The 17,542-nt window shown below is 36.1% G+C and overlaps 2 protein-coding genes and 1 long non-coding RNA gene across 3 annotated transcripts in view; 2 read left to right on the top strand and 1 right to left on the bottom strand.

The window, feature by feature from the left end:
- The window catches only part of LOC100743398 (titin homolog), a 75,576-nt gene extending 63,653 nt beyond the window's left edge, over positions 1–11,923 (top strand). Inside the window, exons 37-49 of the mRNA XM_033323399.1 lie at positions 129–255; positions 694–894; positions 1,324–1,493; positions 1,606–2,544; positions 3,691–3,853; positions 6,485–6,826; positions 7,378–7,672; positions 7,763–7,904; positions 8,153–8,352; positions 8,425–8,577; positions 9,171–9,294; positions 10,089–11,241; positions 11,353–11,923. Of these exons, the coding sequence (XP_033179290.1) occupies positions 129–255; positions 694–894; positions 1,324–1,493; positions 1,606–2,544; positions 3,691–3,853; positions 6,485–6,826; positions 7,378–7,672; positions 7,763–7,904; positions 8,153–8,352; positions 8,425–8,577; positions 9,171–9,294; positions 10,089–11,241; positions 11,353–11,585 (4,242 nt within the window). The 3' untranslated portion in view covers positions 11,586–11,923. The remainder of the gene's footprint in view (positions 1–128; positions 256–693; positions 895–1,323; positions 1,494–1,605; positions 2,545–3,690; positions 3,854–6,484; positions 6,827–7,377; positions 7,673–7,762; positions 7,905–8,152; positions 8,353–8,424; positions 8,578–9,170; positions 9,295–10,088; positions 11,242–11,352) is intronic.
- Positions 11,924–11,939: 16 nt separating this feature from the next.
- Positions 11,940–15,334, bottom strand: LOC100744343 (esterase FE4-like). The gene is made up of 8 exons (XM_003493108.4): positions 15,104–15,334; positions 14,342–14,630; positions 13,984–14,169; positions 13,567–13,772; positions 13,315–13,471; positions 12,890–13,216; positions 12,659–12,803; positions 11,940–12,584 (listed from the first exon to the last, which is right to left on the bottom strand). Exons 1-8 carry the CDS (start codon positions 15,236–15,238, stop codon positions 12,449–12,451), a joined length of 1,581 nt encoding a protein of 526 aa, XP_003493156.1. The 5' UTR covers positions 15,239–15,334; the 3' UTR covers positions 11,940–12,448.
- A 45-nt stretch (positions 15,335–15,379) lies between these two features.
- Positions 15,380–16,325, top strand: LOC117152281. The gene is made up of 2 exons (XR_004462612.1): positions 15,380–15,529; positions 16,009–16,325. It is a non-coding gene; the product is annotated as an uncharacterized LOC117152281 (long non-coding RNA).
- Positions 16,326–17,542: the final 1,217 nt, after the last annotated feature.

Genomic DNA, 17,542 nt, shown 5'->3' with positions numbered 1-17,542 from the left:
ATAATCTTAGATATATGCTAACCACGTGGCATAGACAACATGCTTCTGCATTCTATTCGTTTCCCAACGCGACGTTACCGTCTTGCAATGCGAAATAATTATTTTCGTAATTGTTTCTTCGATAACAGGTGACCGTTCTTGATTCTCATAATCCGTCTACGTGCGACAAAGATCCGCCGAAATTCTTACAGTCTCTTCCAGAAGAATCGATCGTCATGGAAGGTCACTGTTACGAACTACAGACGAGACTTGCGGGTATAGTAAACATAAAAATAATGTTAGCTCAACGAACAATATAAGTTAGCACTTATCGCAAACTATTGTATAATTTTTGGTGTTTTCAATCTTTTGTTACGAGCTTCTCCTGAAGCCAAACTAAGCAACTCCATCTTTTTGTAAATTTCTTTTCATTTCCTGACTGCATATGATTAACGCCCAATTTCTCAAAAAAAGAATTATTTGTTTCTATAAGTTTATTTATCGTTAGGAGATATCGTAAATAATCGTAAACTCCAAACTAAATTAGTATCGTGAGTTTTCTCTATTTCTCAATTTATGGAGTCAATCAGTGCCACTTCTGAGCAACTACATCTCCCGTGAATTCTTTCGACTTTTAAGGGATGAAATCAATTGCGTCAATTAATATAAATGGTTGATTATATAATTCAACGAGCATTAAATCATGTTTTTCAGGTACACCGCCTTTTTCGGTGACTTGGTTAAAGGATGGTCGTGAGATACCTGACAACGATTACCATAAATACGTCATATATGGTGACGGTGGCGTCGCACTAAGATTATCCAATGTTTGTCCACAAGATGCTGGCGAGTATACTTGCCTCGTTCGCAATAATTTCGGAGAGGTGTCTAGCAACGGCCTGTTTGCTGTTCAAGGTACATTTTTATCAATAAAATTTATTTTTAGAAAAATGTTAACTTTCCATACTTACAGACAAGATATCTTAAGACTATGCCGTGAATTTTTGTCCAAATTTATATTTTTGAAAAGATATTTAAAAAAGTAAAAATTAATTTGAAAATTGTTTTACCTATCAAGTATACAAAGCACTATAATTTGGATGTTTTACATATTTTTTCATATTATGCGTAGTTTTGCACTTTCAAATTTCCTATAAACAGATAAAATGACGCGATTCATGGAGTACTTTAGACCCATGTCTCGTCCTTTTCATTAATCTTTTCATATTTAACATTTGATACTCCTTTGATACTTTTCTATACGTTTCCTTTAAAGTTTCACCTATATAACAACTTATAATCTCGATACGAAGCTGTTAAAAAATATTTTACTTTGTGCACAAGATTACAAAGGTATTCCGAAATTGGCGCCGCAGTTCACGAAAACACCTGTGTCGGTCATTACACCGAAAGGTGAGACTGCCTGTTTCTGTGCTCGGGTGCAATGTGGAAAACCCATGGAAATCACGTGGACGATCAATGGAAAGGACATCAGAGAAAATTCAAGGTGCAAGGTGCGTCAACTCGTCTAATTTAAGAAACTTCGTTTATCAGTTTTGTAATTTGTTAATTTCATTCGCTATTAATTTCTCATTTATAATATCATATTTCTGGTTTTACATTTAGGTTGAAAGAGACGATAACGTTAGCATTCTTAGGATACACGATGTACAACCGCGAGATATCGGTGAGATTCGATGCACCGCATCCGTGACTGGTAAAGGACCGTCGATTAGTTGCACAGCAGAACTACGATTCCAGCGAACGGTACAGAATTTCGAAGAATCGAGACGTCACGATACGCTGGAAATTAACAACGAAAAGCCACCAAAAGCTGTTAATTGTAGCCGTAACAATTCTCTGCGAAAGGCAAGAAGAGACGTTCTCTCTTCCTCTCGAAATCAATTACACGAGTCTCCTATACGAATCAGATCATCCTCGTTGCCTCTCAGATCTACTTCAAGTCCTAAACAACTGTCTCCTGCACCCGCGAGGAAGAATATTCTTCAAAGTCCGTTACTCGATACCAGGAAAACACTGGCGACCAACAAAACGAATAAAAGGATAGTTCGCGGCTCGAAAAAGTTGGAACGTAAAGTTACTCAACAAGTGCGCTACAAATCTAATGAACACAGGATTTCGTCGTCTTCAGACGAGGAACAAACAAGGGATATTTGTAAAGAAAAATCTTCTGAAGTATCGAACGAAAAGATATCAAAATTAGTTGAAAACAAAGAAGAATGTATAACGAGTTCAACAGAGGTTTCTGATCCGTATAAGACTGGTAACAATGCGAAACAAATTCAAGATAACTATAATAAACACGATAATACACCTATAATATGCATGGAAAGCGCTCTGCAAGAGTTGGAGGAGGATTCGATTGTAAAGAAGGAAGAAATCGTGGCGAAAGAGGAGGAGAAAGTTACTATTAGGCCGGAGGAATTCGTGGCTGCCAGTATCGTAAAGGTACCGGCTGACGTCACAGTTTTCCGAGGAAACAGAGTAGTCCTCAGGGTCACGTATCGAGGTCATCCGGAACCAGTCGTCAAGTGGCTACGAGCAGTGAGTATCATTTATATCTTCCGTCAGATTCTCCCGTCAAAACGTCAAACTTTGTTTAATGTAGTTCGAGAACAAAATACAAGAAGTTTTTTGTCCTCCGTGTGATTAAAGACGCTACTGTTACGAAACAAGAGAATCTCTGTTCGTGCGATATCGTTCGTCAATTAAGTGAAATCAGTATATTGTGACTCCCGGAACGAAGTATTTGGACACTAATACGAAAGAATTTGAACAGCTTGTTATATAGATCTTTCATGAGTGTGTCAAGTGTGGTATAAACGAAAAATTTTGAAATTTTATTGGCATTAAAGTGAGATACGACTGAGGTATATTCGTCAAGTTTGAACGAAATCCGAAGATGTATCCAAAAGTTAGAAAATTGCAAACGTAAATTCACAGAACTCGCAAAAGCATATAAACTATCGATGATGTTATATTGTTATCGATATTATATTAATAAATTTCAATGTATTTAGCGAGATAACGTTGATCATTCGTTAATTATATGCTCAGAGGCAAACATTCTACAAAATTTATGTTCAATATGTAGTCATGTGTATACGATAAACATGATTATGATAGTCTTATCTCATTATTAGACTTTGGACACACAGTGTTTTCACACATTAACGGGAATATTATTAAATGTGCTAGAAATGCACATACAATAAAAAAGTACACGACACATTTAAAACAAATTTGTTACGACGTCAAGAAGATAACAAAATTTCTATTTAGTCTTTGTTTCTTTACTTGTGCATAAAAGTATGAATTTCCGCAACTGATTACAATACTGATTACAATAAAGTTTCGCTATATCTAGGCAAATTTTCTGTAGTAGACATCCGAATACTTCCATGAGTCACTATATATTCAAAACACGATATTAATATCAAGCTCAAATTTACCTTAACAAGGTCTAATTGTACGTTAATAAAAATTGCATCTTCAATGCCGTATTTAACTTCGTGTAATCATGTACAATCGCTTGCGGTTATGTAGATATAGTAACTTACGAATTCATATATAGTAATGTCATAGTTATATAGATGCATGGGAATCGTTCATAAGCACCTATCAGTCAGTTGTAATCGTCCATCTCTGACCGCGTTCAATCAAGCGCTTAATCGAGAATTTTGATTAAAGGGTCGAGAGTTGACTGCAAACAAAAAGACTGCTATTACCTACGGCGGTGGAGTGTCTTGCTTAATATCGGACGATGTGACCGCTGACAATGCCGGGAAATACGAAGTGTCCGTGGAAAATAAACTGGGAAAGGACCGACGGTGTTTCAGCGTTGCTGTTGAAGGTACGTACGTGACAAAGAAATATTAACACTTTACCGACCACCGATAGCCGATTTATCGGTTTTTTGTCTCCGACGCTTACCAACCGATAGCCTATTAATCGGCTTTTTGTCACCGACAATTTTTCTCATTATTTGAGCAGTAATTTGTTATTCAGTACTAAGGTACCTTGCTCAGTTGCGTCAGTTGCGTTGCTTTGTAAGTTCGCACAGTTTTATGCCAATTTAAAAAACTTACCGATCGTGATGAACGAAAAGAATGGTATTGGAGAGTCTAAACCGGAACAGAGCCGGCGCCAGGGAGAATCTGCGCCTGAGCTACCGGTCGGACGTGCGTATACTATTGAACCGCTAGCGGTCAGTAAAGTGTTAAAATTGACCAAGGAACATTGTTACCTATGTACGAACGATGAGATACAAGCTGTTGTAAAAAAGATTACGTTAGCATTACGTAAATGTAGCCTCAAATAGAGATGGAACACTTGTTCAAATTACGTACATAGACAAGAGCCACAAACACTAGAAGACGATTTGTATTTACAAAGCTTTGAAGCGAGCGGTGTTACATCACTCGTTTAAATTCCCGATATCTTATACTGCAATAAACGCCCGTTAATATGTGTGCGCATAGCATAAAAGTAAGTATACAACAATACGAACCAGTGTTTTCGTTTGCGAACTCTATGAAACTAAGAATAGTTTATGCTATCAGCACTAGTAAGAGCAAGAAATCCTACCTGTCCACTAGATAGAAGGAAATGGAGCGAGTGCATTAAGCGGAAACGTTTTTACCGACGCGATCAAACTGTTGTAGAACATTGCTAATTAATACGTGAAAGTACGTGACTCAGTGAGACAAAAATTTAGAAAATTCATCGAAGTATGAGAAATCGTAGAAATCCTCGACTGAATTAACCTAATTATACTAAAACAGTTGTCTCGACTAATTTCAGAGTTTGTCTCTTGCGAAAGTGTTAAAAATTCGTAAAAGTTTTAGCAGACAAGTAATCCTAGAATCACTGCACAGAATTCACCATTTCCACTGATTTCCGAACCTGTCGCATTTCTTGAAAAAATATACGAATGCAGAAACAGAAGGCGAGAAATCTTAAGAAATTTCGATTAAATTTAATTAATTATCTCCATCAATTTCCAAGCTTACCATGTTTCATAGACATGAAAGAGACAAATAATTCTCTGATCTTTTTTATTTTTCACTAAGTTAGAAGGCTATAGTGTTCTTTAGAAAACACGTAAAACCGATAGAAGTAAAAAAGACGAGAAGTCATAAGAACTTTCGACTGAATTAAATCAACGATTTCGATTAATTTCTATCGCATTTCCTGGTGTCTTCAAACGCAATTTAGAACGAAACATCCATTGTTCCACGTGCGTAAGCGCGTGTCACACGGTCCAGTTCCGCTTCTTATGTACAAGGCAGACGACAGTCTCACGTGACGTGTCGCGCAATAATTCCTTCTTCCCTCGTTTCTTCTTCCATCCCCACCATTTGCTTCGTCTACTCTTCCTCTTTCCTTGAGATCACGATGAAACGAACCAGTGCTGAAAAAGTGCGTGCGCGTCATGGCAGCGTTGTGCAAGAGGAGAGTTGTGTAGAATAATTCGCGGCGCCGAGAACATAAAGAAATTTTTCACGTCACACTTTCGCCTAATATTTTAAACAATTTCCAAAATTTATTAACAGCGTTTTCTTTGTCGAGTGATCGCGAGGAAAAGGACGACACTCGAAGAGCAATGGGTAATGGCGAATTATTTACTACTAATTGTCAAGCGAGTGAACATATTGCAAAATGTTGTATGAAATTGTCATAATAAACGAGTGTCAGTGCATGTAGTGTAAAGACGACACTTTAAAGCGTGCAACTTTGTGGTAAAGTTCTTTCATAAATCTTGTGAAAACGAGTAATTCATGTTTACAAAGTACAATATATGTAGATACACAGATTGATGACTTTTTAGTTTCAAGACATTTTGATTCCATATGATTATTAATGAGACCCGTTCGAGGAAAAACAGTTTAAGCGGTTCTTGTTTATAATTTCAAATGGACTGTTGAACATGACGTCCTTGAAACATTCTTTAACGGCGAATGAGTTTGAAAAAAACTAGCCGACTTAAAAATAAATGATACACAGGCAACACGTGTTCTGATTGTCAGTTACTTTCAACAAACCGTTATACCGAAGGCTCTACTTACAAGTTTCTAATATTTAAAGTAAAAATTATAAAATATAAAACTAAGTACAGACACTATACAATAATATAGTATAGCATAGTACAGTATAGGTTCTATACAATAGATGTATACAGTAACGGATAAACAAAAGTTTAAAACTGATATATAGTGGATTTTAATAACTTTTGTTCTATAAATTTTTCACTATATTCGTAATAGTTATTTATTTTTTGACATGGATTATATTTATTTGTTGCTTTTATTAAATGTAAGTCCATTTTGTAAAATTATGTACTGTCTCCTAAATATTTTATAAACATTACAAACATTTATATCATAACCCGTAACTTATGGACGACAGCGTACATCCATTGTCTACTAAAACAAAATACTACAATTTCACAAAAATTGTAAAGGTTCGCAAATCTTTTTTACAGGTCCACCAGACCCGCCAGCGAGTGTTCCAAACATATGCTGTTCTACAGGGGCAACGACCATTAATTGGCGATCGTCTCCCTACGATGGTGGTTGCACGGTTACCGGTTATACCGTGGAAATGAACCGTGCCGATGAAAACACTTGGATGACGATCGCAGAATCCTGTCTTTCGTTGAGTCTCACGCTACCTGATGTTGGAACAGACACCGTGATACCTGGTGAAAGATATCGTTTCCGCGTAAGAGCTGAAAACATACATGGGGTTAGCGAACCTGGAGAGGAATCTGAATTTGTTCGAATTCCGAAACAAGGGGAAACGTGTTTGCAAGACGACGAAGACGGTAAATATGTAGTTATAAAAGATGATAGTACATATACAGTCGAGGAGAAAAATAAATAGGCAGATATAATCAAGTAGACAGGAAGTTGGTATTATGGAAGTTTAATAAAACTACACAGTACTAAGTTCTATTTATTATATCCTTATAGTACACAGATTATTTAGTAAATAATTCAAATTAATACTTACATGTTTATGTAAAGAAGCTGCAATTAACGCAATTTCGTTGATATTTATTTTCACTACCTGTCAACTTATCTTTGTCTCTGACTACATTTTGCAAACTTGTTGCAGCTCACAAGTTATTTAAATTTCAATCACGCTCTCGCTTTGACATAAAAATATTTTAACAAAATCTCTATGAAAAGATTGAGACGAAAAACCACGCATATCAATAACGATTATTTTACTTTTTCCTCGAGCTTATGAAATTTGACAATGATAAAGAAATACGAGTGAGCTGAGAAACGATTCAAAGTACACAGCAGCATTTCAAATATTAAGTATTTTGTATGTAACGAAAAAAATCCATGAAACATTTGACATTTCCAGAATTTAAGCCACCGTTCGAAGCTCGAATAGTGGAAATGGAAGATGGACAATTGTTTAATCATCGATACGAGATATTGGAGGAATTGGGCAAAGGTCGATACGGAACTGTACGGAGGGTGGTGGAGAAATCTTCAGGTACGAGCTTCGCGGCAAAATTTGTCAGGACCATTAAAACGAAGGATCGAGAGCAAGTTCGAGAGGAAATTAGAATCATGAACATGCTGCGACATCCAAAACTCCTCCTTTTGGCGGCTGCTTTCGAGAGTCCTCGAGAAATCACGATGGTTACGGAATAGTAAGCTTCCATATTAAAATAAAAAATATATTTATCCGTTTATAGAAACGTTAAAAAATAATTTGATTCGTAAAACGTTATATTCCTTAGTATTTCTGGTGGCGAACTTTTCGAGAGAGTTGTTGCTGACGATTTTACCCTGACCGAAAGAGACAGTATACTGTTCATGAAACAAATTTGCGAGGGTGTCGAATATATGCATCAGAATAAAGTGGTGCACTTGGACCTGAAGGTAAGGAAAGGTGTCATTTGTTTAGTTGAAACCTTGAACATTGATATAGATTTTACTGTTTTAAAATTATTTAAAAATTATTACTATATTACCCTAAATTATATTAATTACATTAAGTATAAGTAATTTAATAATTATGCTACCCCACAGAATTGTTTGAACTGCTGTAACGTAAATTATTATTCAAATTATTATTATAAAATTATTTTATTAATTTTCTCTAGTTAATACAAATGAATTTCTTGCAGCCGGAGAACATAATGTGTCGAACACGAACTTCCCATCAAATAAAACTCATCGATTTTGGTCTAGCACAGACACTCAAACCAGACACACCGATCAGAGTCCTTTTCGGCACACCAGAATTCATTCCACCAGAAATAATAAGTTACGAACCGATCGGTACCGAATCGGACATGTGGAGCGTCGGTGTAATCTGTTACGTTCTGTAAGCGATTAAAATACGTAATTGCACTCTTTACAAGTTTATTATATAAATAACAACGTCGTAAATGCTCAGCTTAACCGGTTTATCACCATTCATGGGCGACAATGACGCCGAGACCTTCGCCAACATCACTCGGGCTGACTACGACTTGGAAGATGAGGCCTTCGATGCGATTTCCAACGACGCTAAGGACTTCATCAGCAGCCTGCTTGTCAAACGAAAGGAGTACGCGTTTGATAAATATATTAGCTACAGTCTTTATACTGTACAATTAGTTTTTTCAATTGGCGTGAAATACTTCGCGTTAGAGGAAAGATAAATTCTTCGATATTCATTTGTTTCTATACTTTCCTAAACTAATTTTTTCTACGCAACTTGTGCATACTCGTCGTTGCATATAATGTGACAGCGAAGGAGAATATGTAAATTTTCGGAAAAAAACTACAAGTAAATTATGAAACCAAATTCGACAATGATTTACGATTGAATCTACCGTGCAAATGTATAGATACTACGGTGTAAAGGTTGAAAATTATTCCTATGTTGCTTACGTTAGAATATTACAAGTGAAAATTACGAATGGAAACTTCGAACAAGGCTCTGAAATGCGTTTAACATATTTTAGGAAAAAACAGTTTTTATATTAGATTATCAGATATTATTTGCATCATCTTCTAACGAGATATCTGCAATCTGTATGTACTGAAACGATTGACAAGGATTGTAGAATCATACTTTACTACTGATTCAACTGTGTCCAAAATGTTCTATAAATTCTTAATCGAGGTTTCTATGTAATTAATTTATTATATTTATAGATCGCGAATGTCGGCGAGGCAATGTTTGGAACATGCTTGGATGGCGCAACACGCGGAAGCCATGAGTAGGATAGCTTTGCCGACAGAAAAGCTGAAGAAATTCATCGTACGAAGAAAGTGGCAGGTAAAAATTAATAACTCGATACTCGTTACTTTACATATTTTTCACATCGTCCGTCATTGTGATAGATTGCAATGTTTTGAGCTTGTTTAAAAACGATAAGTAATTTACGATTTACGGTAAGTAATTTGATACTAATATCTGAAACAACTGTTGCAAATTGTCCCGAGTAAAACAGTATTGTATCTTTTCAAAGAGTAAAGACGAATATGGTTTTTTCTAAAACTGTGAAATTGATGTATCGAGAAATTCTTTTACGCGCAGTTGATACACTCATAATAAAAACGTTCCTTGTAAAATTCTCCGACTTTTCAGACAACGATACATTCAAGTAGTCGAAAAGAAAATCCATAACAGATAATCCATGGTCGAATTAATATTATAAAGATTGATTAATACCTTAACTTATGGTCGAATGAAAGCTAATAAATTCAATAGAAACAACGTTTGTTACGAGATCCATAAATTTATGATTACGATTCAGCCATACATTTACAGCAATTGTGTAATATGATGAATATCTTGCTAGAAAAAGAAAAAACAAGTTTATCAAACCGAAATGGAAGATACTAGAGTATCCTTTTGCTCTCCTGGAAAAAGACAAACCTGGACGAGGATCGGTTTCGTTATGAGCAATTCGATTAAATCATTCTAATTATGCGACCCTTTTTCATTCGAAAAAGAATTATTTTGTTTTTATCAAAACTAATCACAAAAATTCGATACCGTAGTTGCCACTAATCTAAGCATGGATTTGATCGTGTTGCGTGTGTGTGCGCTTCTGTTTGTTACGATAGAAAACAGGAAATGCCATTCGTGCACTGGGAAGGATGGCGATACTTTCAGCGAACAGCAGACGAAGTCCGACAGCGACCGCAGAATCCTCGCCAACCTCGGATCCCATTGAATCACCACGAACGATCGATTTTGACGTTTCATCGAACGAACAAAAATCACGTGACATTGACGATGCGATAGAAAAGAACAACGAGAGCACGAACGAGCTAGATACTCGAGAAAGGAACCTGTATTCGTTCTGTTATAAGACAAAGATGAACATCTCGCCAGAGGAAACGTTAGACCTGTCTCAAAAGGAAGTAACAGGCGTATCGTCGGACCTTGACGAGTCGTCATTGAAAAATGAACCGACGACGGATCACGCGGGATCGTGTTCTCAGGGAAATGGATCCGGAGGGACCCGAGAAACTGATACAGTTGAGGAAACTGAGGGCCAGAACGAAGTTCAGTCAGAGGAACTGCTTCCTATGGAGAGAATCGAAGAGGAAACCGAAATCGTGACGCGATGTCAGGTCGAGGAGCGTACCTTGATAACCGAAGAAATTTCGATTTTAACGAGTGTAACCGTGGAAGGAAAAAGTTTGATCGACTTCAATGACAAATCGCAATCTTATCAGGATTTACTTTGGGACGAGGTTACTACAAAATCAACGATCAATGATGAGATTAATTCTCCGGAACTAGTGACTTCAGAATGCAAACAAGACTCGACTTGGAACGTGGAAGAAAAGACGGTCAGTGAGGATACATTTATGGAAATAGACAAGGAATTGAAGCAGAAGACGGACCGAGAATCGAGTGTAAACTCGCAGAAGTCGCGTCGGGTTTTCAGAGGCGACTCGCGAGATTCTGGGATCGGAGATTGTATTTCCAATTTATCCGCGTCTTCGCAACAAGTGAACGAACTAGGCATTTCGTCGATTAAAGAAGAAGAGGCGGACAACGAAAATAATAGCGACAACCTTAAAAACGTGTTACAAAAGGTGGAGCAATTTGAAAGTCGTAGGACATCGCTCGAGGAAATCAACGAAATGTCAGACGCAGGAAACATTGAAGTTTCGGACCCAAAGAAACATACCAAAGGAAATATCGAGGTAGCTACACTGAGTGGTGTGACTAAAGCTTCGCGTGAAATTAATCGACAGCATGAAGGTGTGTTCAATAAATAATTTTCGTTCTCCTCTTTTTTAACTAATCGAATTCTAACAAGCATTTTTCGATAAATGATTTTGCTACAACATTTATGAATTGATATGTTTTTAGTGCCCGAAGAAATTGAGGACCCAAGGCTACTAATCGGAAGAATTCGTAGCAAGTTCGTTCCGACCGGAAACGTGAGTCGTACCGCCAAATTATTCGAGAAAGAGGCAGCAGAATCGAAATCACCGACGAACGTACCGCACGTGTCGCAACGTACAAATCCTGTGATCACTATGACGCCAGGAAAACCACACAACGAGAGGATACAAAAAGCTTTCGCCTTTTGGAATAAATAAGCCGTGAACGAGTGCATATGAGTCATCATCGATATCACTCGGAGAATAACCGGTATTTTTCGATAAATTGACGAATATTTTAAAAATCGTTTGACTGAAACTCTATGGGTTATTACACCTAAAAGTGTTATTTTCGTGTTTTAAAAGAGTCACGGATGAATAGAATTATTAATAATATATAAGTTGTTTTTTAAACATCGAAACGTGCGTTGTGTTATTACACAAACAATAATTTAATCATACACCAAACCTCGTTAATAATGACGAAAATGAAAAAAAAAAGAGAAAGGGTAAAAACTGGAACTTTATCAACGCGATAGGGACGAGTTGAAGTTTAGTCTAAAACAATTCTAATCGCAAGAAAAGAAAAACATATTTATTTATTCAACGACAAATTTCTTATCAGCCCCACGTAGCCTGAGATGAATATTTATAGCATAGGTACAACATATTTACAATTTATTTCATTGCCATTCTTTATCTCTTCTTCTTCATCGAAATTGCACTGAAAAACATTTCGGCGCATTGAAATCACGAATAAGACTTAATCTTTGACATTTACATTTTCTGTTGTGTAGATATCTTCGATGATTTCGAGAGTTTTGATTTCGAGATACTCGCAAATTTATTGCAAACGAGAAAGAAAGATGCGTTTGCATGGTCGATGCGTGTAAATAGCTGTCAGTAACATTTTACAAGCGTAGAAAATATGTAATGTATTTATTACTTCCTTTGCACCCTTTGCTTTCTTACAAACGTAAGAAAGTGATTACATGTATTATTATAAATTACATGTGAATAAAAAGAAATAAAAATTCTCCCAAAATTAATTTTCGTCCCACGCAAAAAAAGATTGATGTAGTCTACTTAAAGGATAAAAGATGTGGTGAAATAGGCAGCAACTGTAACTCGTCGTCAATTTTCAAATAACATAGATCTTCCTTCGTTGCAGGCTTCCAATCAACGTTGACAAACTCATCTTTGACCGAGGTAGGATTCCTATATTAAACATATACGATATATAAATTCTAAAATTCGGATTTATGCTTTTCGAAATCACGTTGAAAATTTACCCAGTTATAGCAAAATTGGTCCACATTCTAGTCATTCTTTCTAACGTAATCCTGTCCTTCGTACCAATCGCTGGTGGATCAGGATGTTCAGTTTTACATTTGGGTAAGTATAGCAAATACGCGACATCGTCGGTATGAGACGCTCCTGCGGTATAAGAGCAAATATCGTGTTTGATAGTTGTGTACATAATCTGATAATTATGCGGCAATGGATCTAAAAATTAAAGTTACCAGAAATCTGTCGTGTTACTAGAAGATCCGTCGGGGTCTTCTCACTGCCAACGTATGAAAATACACAGAGATAACTAGGCGCGGTCGTTCTTTTCACGCGATCCTCTAGCAACAACATCGCGGGAATGCCGAAATTAATAAGACTGAGTAATTTTGAAAATTCGGTTAAATTTTCCACGCTGATCGGTTTTCCATCGAAGTATTGATCTTTTACCAACGCGAACAATTTCTTTATTTCAGCATCCCCTAATTTCTTCAATAATCCCAAATTTTTCACGTGACCATAGAGATACTGGTTGAAAGCATTTATTAATTTTGGGCTCTTATCTGAGAAACACGAAAATCGCACAGTATCATTGTTCGTGTAATAAACAATTATCTTTAATATCTTCCTCTTTTTTCTTTTAAATTTTTACTATACTCACCTTTTATGATCATCAAATATTCGTGTGCCGTGTAACTGATTATCACGGGCACATCTGCTTCTTTCGTGATTAATTGTTCGATCGGTTCTGGTAAAACAGGATTCTCTGCCACTTCGTCACTGTTGGGTCTAAAAGGTAGGATACCGGCCTTCTCTCTCTACAATACAAAATGACGAGTTCAAATTCTTTGTTTGTTCTAATCTTCAATGTTTGATTATAATTAACGAAGTATGTTAAAAGAAAAGTCATTGCCTCCGAAGATAAAAGTGAAATTTGGGCTTTTACGATGTCCTCGGCAGGCACTGTTCGTAAAAATTCAAAAACTTCGACAGGATCATTAGAATCTTTGCCAAGAAGCGAGGCAAGTTTAAAACTGCCTTCAGAACCATTTTCAATCTCGGAATTTGCCCAAGGACACGTCAATGTACCACTCTGCAAAATCGCTTTGTGAAACAGTCCTAAAAATCGACATAGAACTAGCAGGATTAACAAATCTTTTCGAAATCTCGATATATCTCGATAAATCCCAAAACATTTCGGTGCATTGAAATCACGAATAAGACTTGATCTTTGACATTTACATTTTCTGTTGTGTAGATATCTTCGATGATTTCGAGAGTTTAGATTTCGATTAATTTTATGAAGAACGTAGTCAAAATCACGTTTTACCTTTCGCCCGAGGCGATACGAGTAAGGAATGTACCAAAGTTGCTCCAGCGCTAGCTCCAAAAATCGTAACATTATTGGAATCTCCGCCAAAGTTGGCGATATTTTTCTTGACCCATTCTAGAGCTGCGATTAAATCTTTTAAGCCTAAATTTCCTGGCGCGACTCGGTGACCCAAATTTAAAAATCCTTGAAATTTAAAAAACTGAATAATTCTAGAGCTTTTCTGTTTATTCGTAAAGTAAACATTTTGTTTCTAAATTGCATGCACAATCTCTTTTTTGATATTTTGCGAATGTATGCATATATGATGTCGACAGAAGTAGACATGGTTTTACCGTAAAACTGAACCAAAACTAACCGAATGCGCCAAGCCTGTAGTTAGCTGCGACAACTACAACATCTTTAGCGAGCAAATAGTCGGGTCTCGATTCGTGAAAACTCGAATTGCCTAGTATGAATGCCCCTCCATGAACCCAGAACATAACAGGCTTCGATTGATCGAGAGAATTCGTGTAAACATTCAAATAAAGACAATCTTCGTTGCCAATAATATCGAAAGGCGGATTTTCTTCCAACTGTGGGCATATGTATTTCGTGTCTTTGGATGTATCCAAGATACCAGTCCATGATGCAGGTGGTTGAGGATCCTATTTTTGTAAGAAAAAAAAGAACATTTGGATAGAAAATAAATACAACATTACATGACGCACTACTTTAACTATCTGTACAAATCACTCGTATTAATCAGATTCTATTAAACGGCACTTTAAACTTGCTGTAACGTTAGGTAATTTCTTCAAGTTGTTTCCAATGGTAAATAATTATTCCGAATAACTTGAACAAAATGTAATAAAATAATTTCGATTCCACAATTTTTCGATTTCGCGTAAACGATATAATTATGGGAATTGAGTTCATACTCGAAAACCGAGAATCATGAAATAGGAATAGTAGGAGACTACGGTACCATTTTTAACATAGGCGACTACAAAAAGATTGGAATTTCAACTCTGCTAGTACATATTTCTTACAATTCTTACATATTAGAATTGCTACAAGATGATATTTGACATGGCGTGATAAAGTTGAAATAAGTCGAGAACAAGTACCGGAAACGTACCCTAAATCTAAGATTTCCGATAGGAGGAGCGGCGAAAGGTATCCCTCTGAAGGCGATATATGACAATCCTAGGCTACTTTTCAATACTGCGCCTTCCAATTTTCCTTCCTTCACAGTTACTAACGGTTTGCCCATTGTTCACAAAGCTCTTGCCAACTTGATACTGCCATACCTTTTTGCGTACAAAACCGTGTATACTCATAGCGATATGAATACTATCCAATTCTTACTGTCACATCCATTAGTATTATCAGACAAATCGTTAAAGGTATAAATTTCAAACGACAATAATCTACATTACAAAACTTATAAATATGTAATCTAAATATTATGTAGTCTTCGTGTCTAGATATACAAAATATATTATTGTTATTAACGGTACTACATACTATTACGATTACTATATTTATAAGTAAGTGGCCAAATGTTAGAATTTAATCTCGAAATTAAGATTAATAATCTGTGGAAGACACAATGTTTGCGTTGAAATAATAATATGTGATGTTTATTAAACAAAAATTACAGGAAATATAAGTGAGCGTTGTGGAACGTTGACAATTGGCCAGTTATTCTTAGATTGACTGACTTAGTGACCCATGGCCCCTGAAGAGATTTTGAACCCCACTCTCTGTGCAGTAATGAGTGTGACCTGTGTAGACGTCTGTGTGGCGGCACGTGCCACGGAACCTTCCAGAAGCTCTGCGATACAAAGCGTGTCCAATGTGCCATCCATATCCTTACGCTTCTTCCGCAGAATTTTCGGAAGAACATGCACGCACCAGCCGCCATGGTACATCTAACGAACGCACGCTAGCGGGGATATCGCAGGGCAACGAAGGAAAGAATCCGTTCGATCGATCACCTCATCTGTATGCGATTAATATCGTTGTATTCCAACACTAAAGAATACATATAGTCTGGAATATGTATAGTATGAATAGTATGGAATATAAAATTACATTTTTGGTAAACGCTAAAATATGAATAAGACGGTCGTTCGTCTATACTGACGATTGTACAAAAACTGTTAGAGTATAGGAGATTCTTGGGACCCGCTATCCTACGACGCAGTATCGCAGAGGATTTCACGTATAGCACCCTCGAGTATTTTGCCCTTATCTTCTTAGAACGAAGAGTGACGAAAGTCAGACAACCGCTGCGAGCGTTCAAGGCTCGCGTTTGCTTATATTTGTACGAAACATTGTTCCTATCGTCGATGATTAGCAAAAACCGTGTGCGAGGACACAAAACACGAAGCAAATAGTAACTTCTGTTTTCGTTTTCCTTATCTTCTATACGATAAGTTTCACAAACTAGAAGTTAAAATATCTACTACGACAAACTATTAGTTTGTCTACGTAAGTGGGTTAATAATTTTCTATAGAGAATCTCGAGTTGCATCGATTAACGTTCCTAAAAAAATATATTATTTCATTTAAAAAACAAATCACATAACTAGTAATTGAAACTGAAAACTAGTGACACCAACATATATATGTCTCCTTCTTCGAAGCTGTTCAACTTTTATCCGAAAAACTTGCCGATATAATTAACAGCATTGAAAATATTTCAGTTCCTAAAAAATATATCATTTCATTTAAAAAACAAATCACATGACTAGTAATTGAAACTTAAAACTAGTGACACCAACATATATATCTCCTTCTTCGAAGCTGTTCAACTTTTATCCGAAAAACTTGCCGATATAATTAACAGCAGTGAAAATATTTCAGTTCCTAAAAAATATATCATTTCATTTAAAAAACAAATCACATGACTAGTAATTGAAACTAAAAACTAGTGACACCAACATATATATCTCCTTCTTCGAAGCTGTTCAACTTTTATCCGAAAAACTTGCCGATATAATTAACAGCAGTGAAAATATTTCAGTTCCTAAAAAATATATCATTTCATTTAAAAAACAAATCACATGACTAGTAATTGAAACTTAAAACTAGTGACACCAACATATATATCTCCTTCTTTGAAGCTATTTCACTTTTATCCGAAAAACTTGCCGATATAATTAACAGCATTGAAAATATTTCAGTTCCTAAAAAATATATCATTTCATTTAAAAAACAAATCACATGACTAGTAATTGAAACTTAAAACTAGTGACACCAACATATATATCTCCTTCTTCGAAGCTGTTCAACTTTTATCCGAAAAACTTGCCGATATAATTAACAGCAGTGAAAATATTTCAGTTCCTAAAAAATATATCATTTCATTTAAAAACCAAATCACATGACTAGTAATTGAAGCTGAAAACTAGTGACACCAACATATATATCTCTTTCTTCGAAGCTATTCAACTTTTATCCGAAAAACTTGCCGATATAATTAACAGCATTGAAAATATTTCAATTTAAGCTTCAGCTTAAAGTCTCGAGTAACTCGCCCTGTATACTTTACTGTCTTTGTATCGGATAT

The sequence above is a fragment of the Bombus impatiens genome, unplaced genomic scaffold, assembly GCF_000188095.3.
Source record: "Bombus impatiens unplaced genomic scaffold, BIMP_2.2 scf_0967, whole genome shotgun sequence".
Classification (NCBI taxonomy): domain Eukaryota; kingdom Metazoa; phylum Arthropoda; class Insecta; order Hymenoptera; family Apidae; genus Bombus; species Bombus impatiens.
The sequence above is the reverse complement of the archived record's forward strand: the minus strand, read 5'-3'. Positions and strand labels throughout refer to the sequence as shown.

What these genes read in the sequence shown, in the direction of transcription:
- LOC100744343 (XM_003493108.4), bottom strand. Translation starts at nt 15,238, where the DNA reads ATGGGCAAACCGTTAGTAACTGTGAAGGAAGGAAAATTGGAAGGCGCA. An exon ending in TCGGAAATCTTAGATTTAGG is followed by an intron (nt 14,631 to 15,103) that starts GTACGTTTCCGG and finishes TTACAAAAATAG; the next exon opens with GATCCTCAACCACCTGCATC. An exon ending in ACCAATTTTGCTATAACTGG is followed by an intron (nt 12,585 to 12,658) that starts GTAAATTTTCAA and finishes TGTTTAATATAG; the next exon opens with GAATCCTACCTCGGTCAAAG.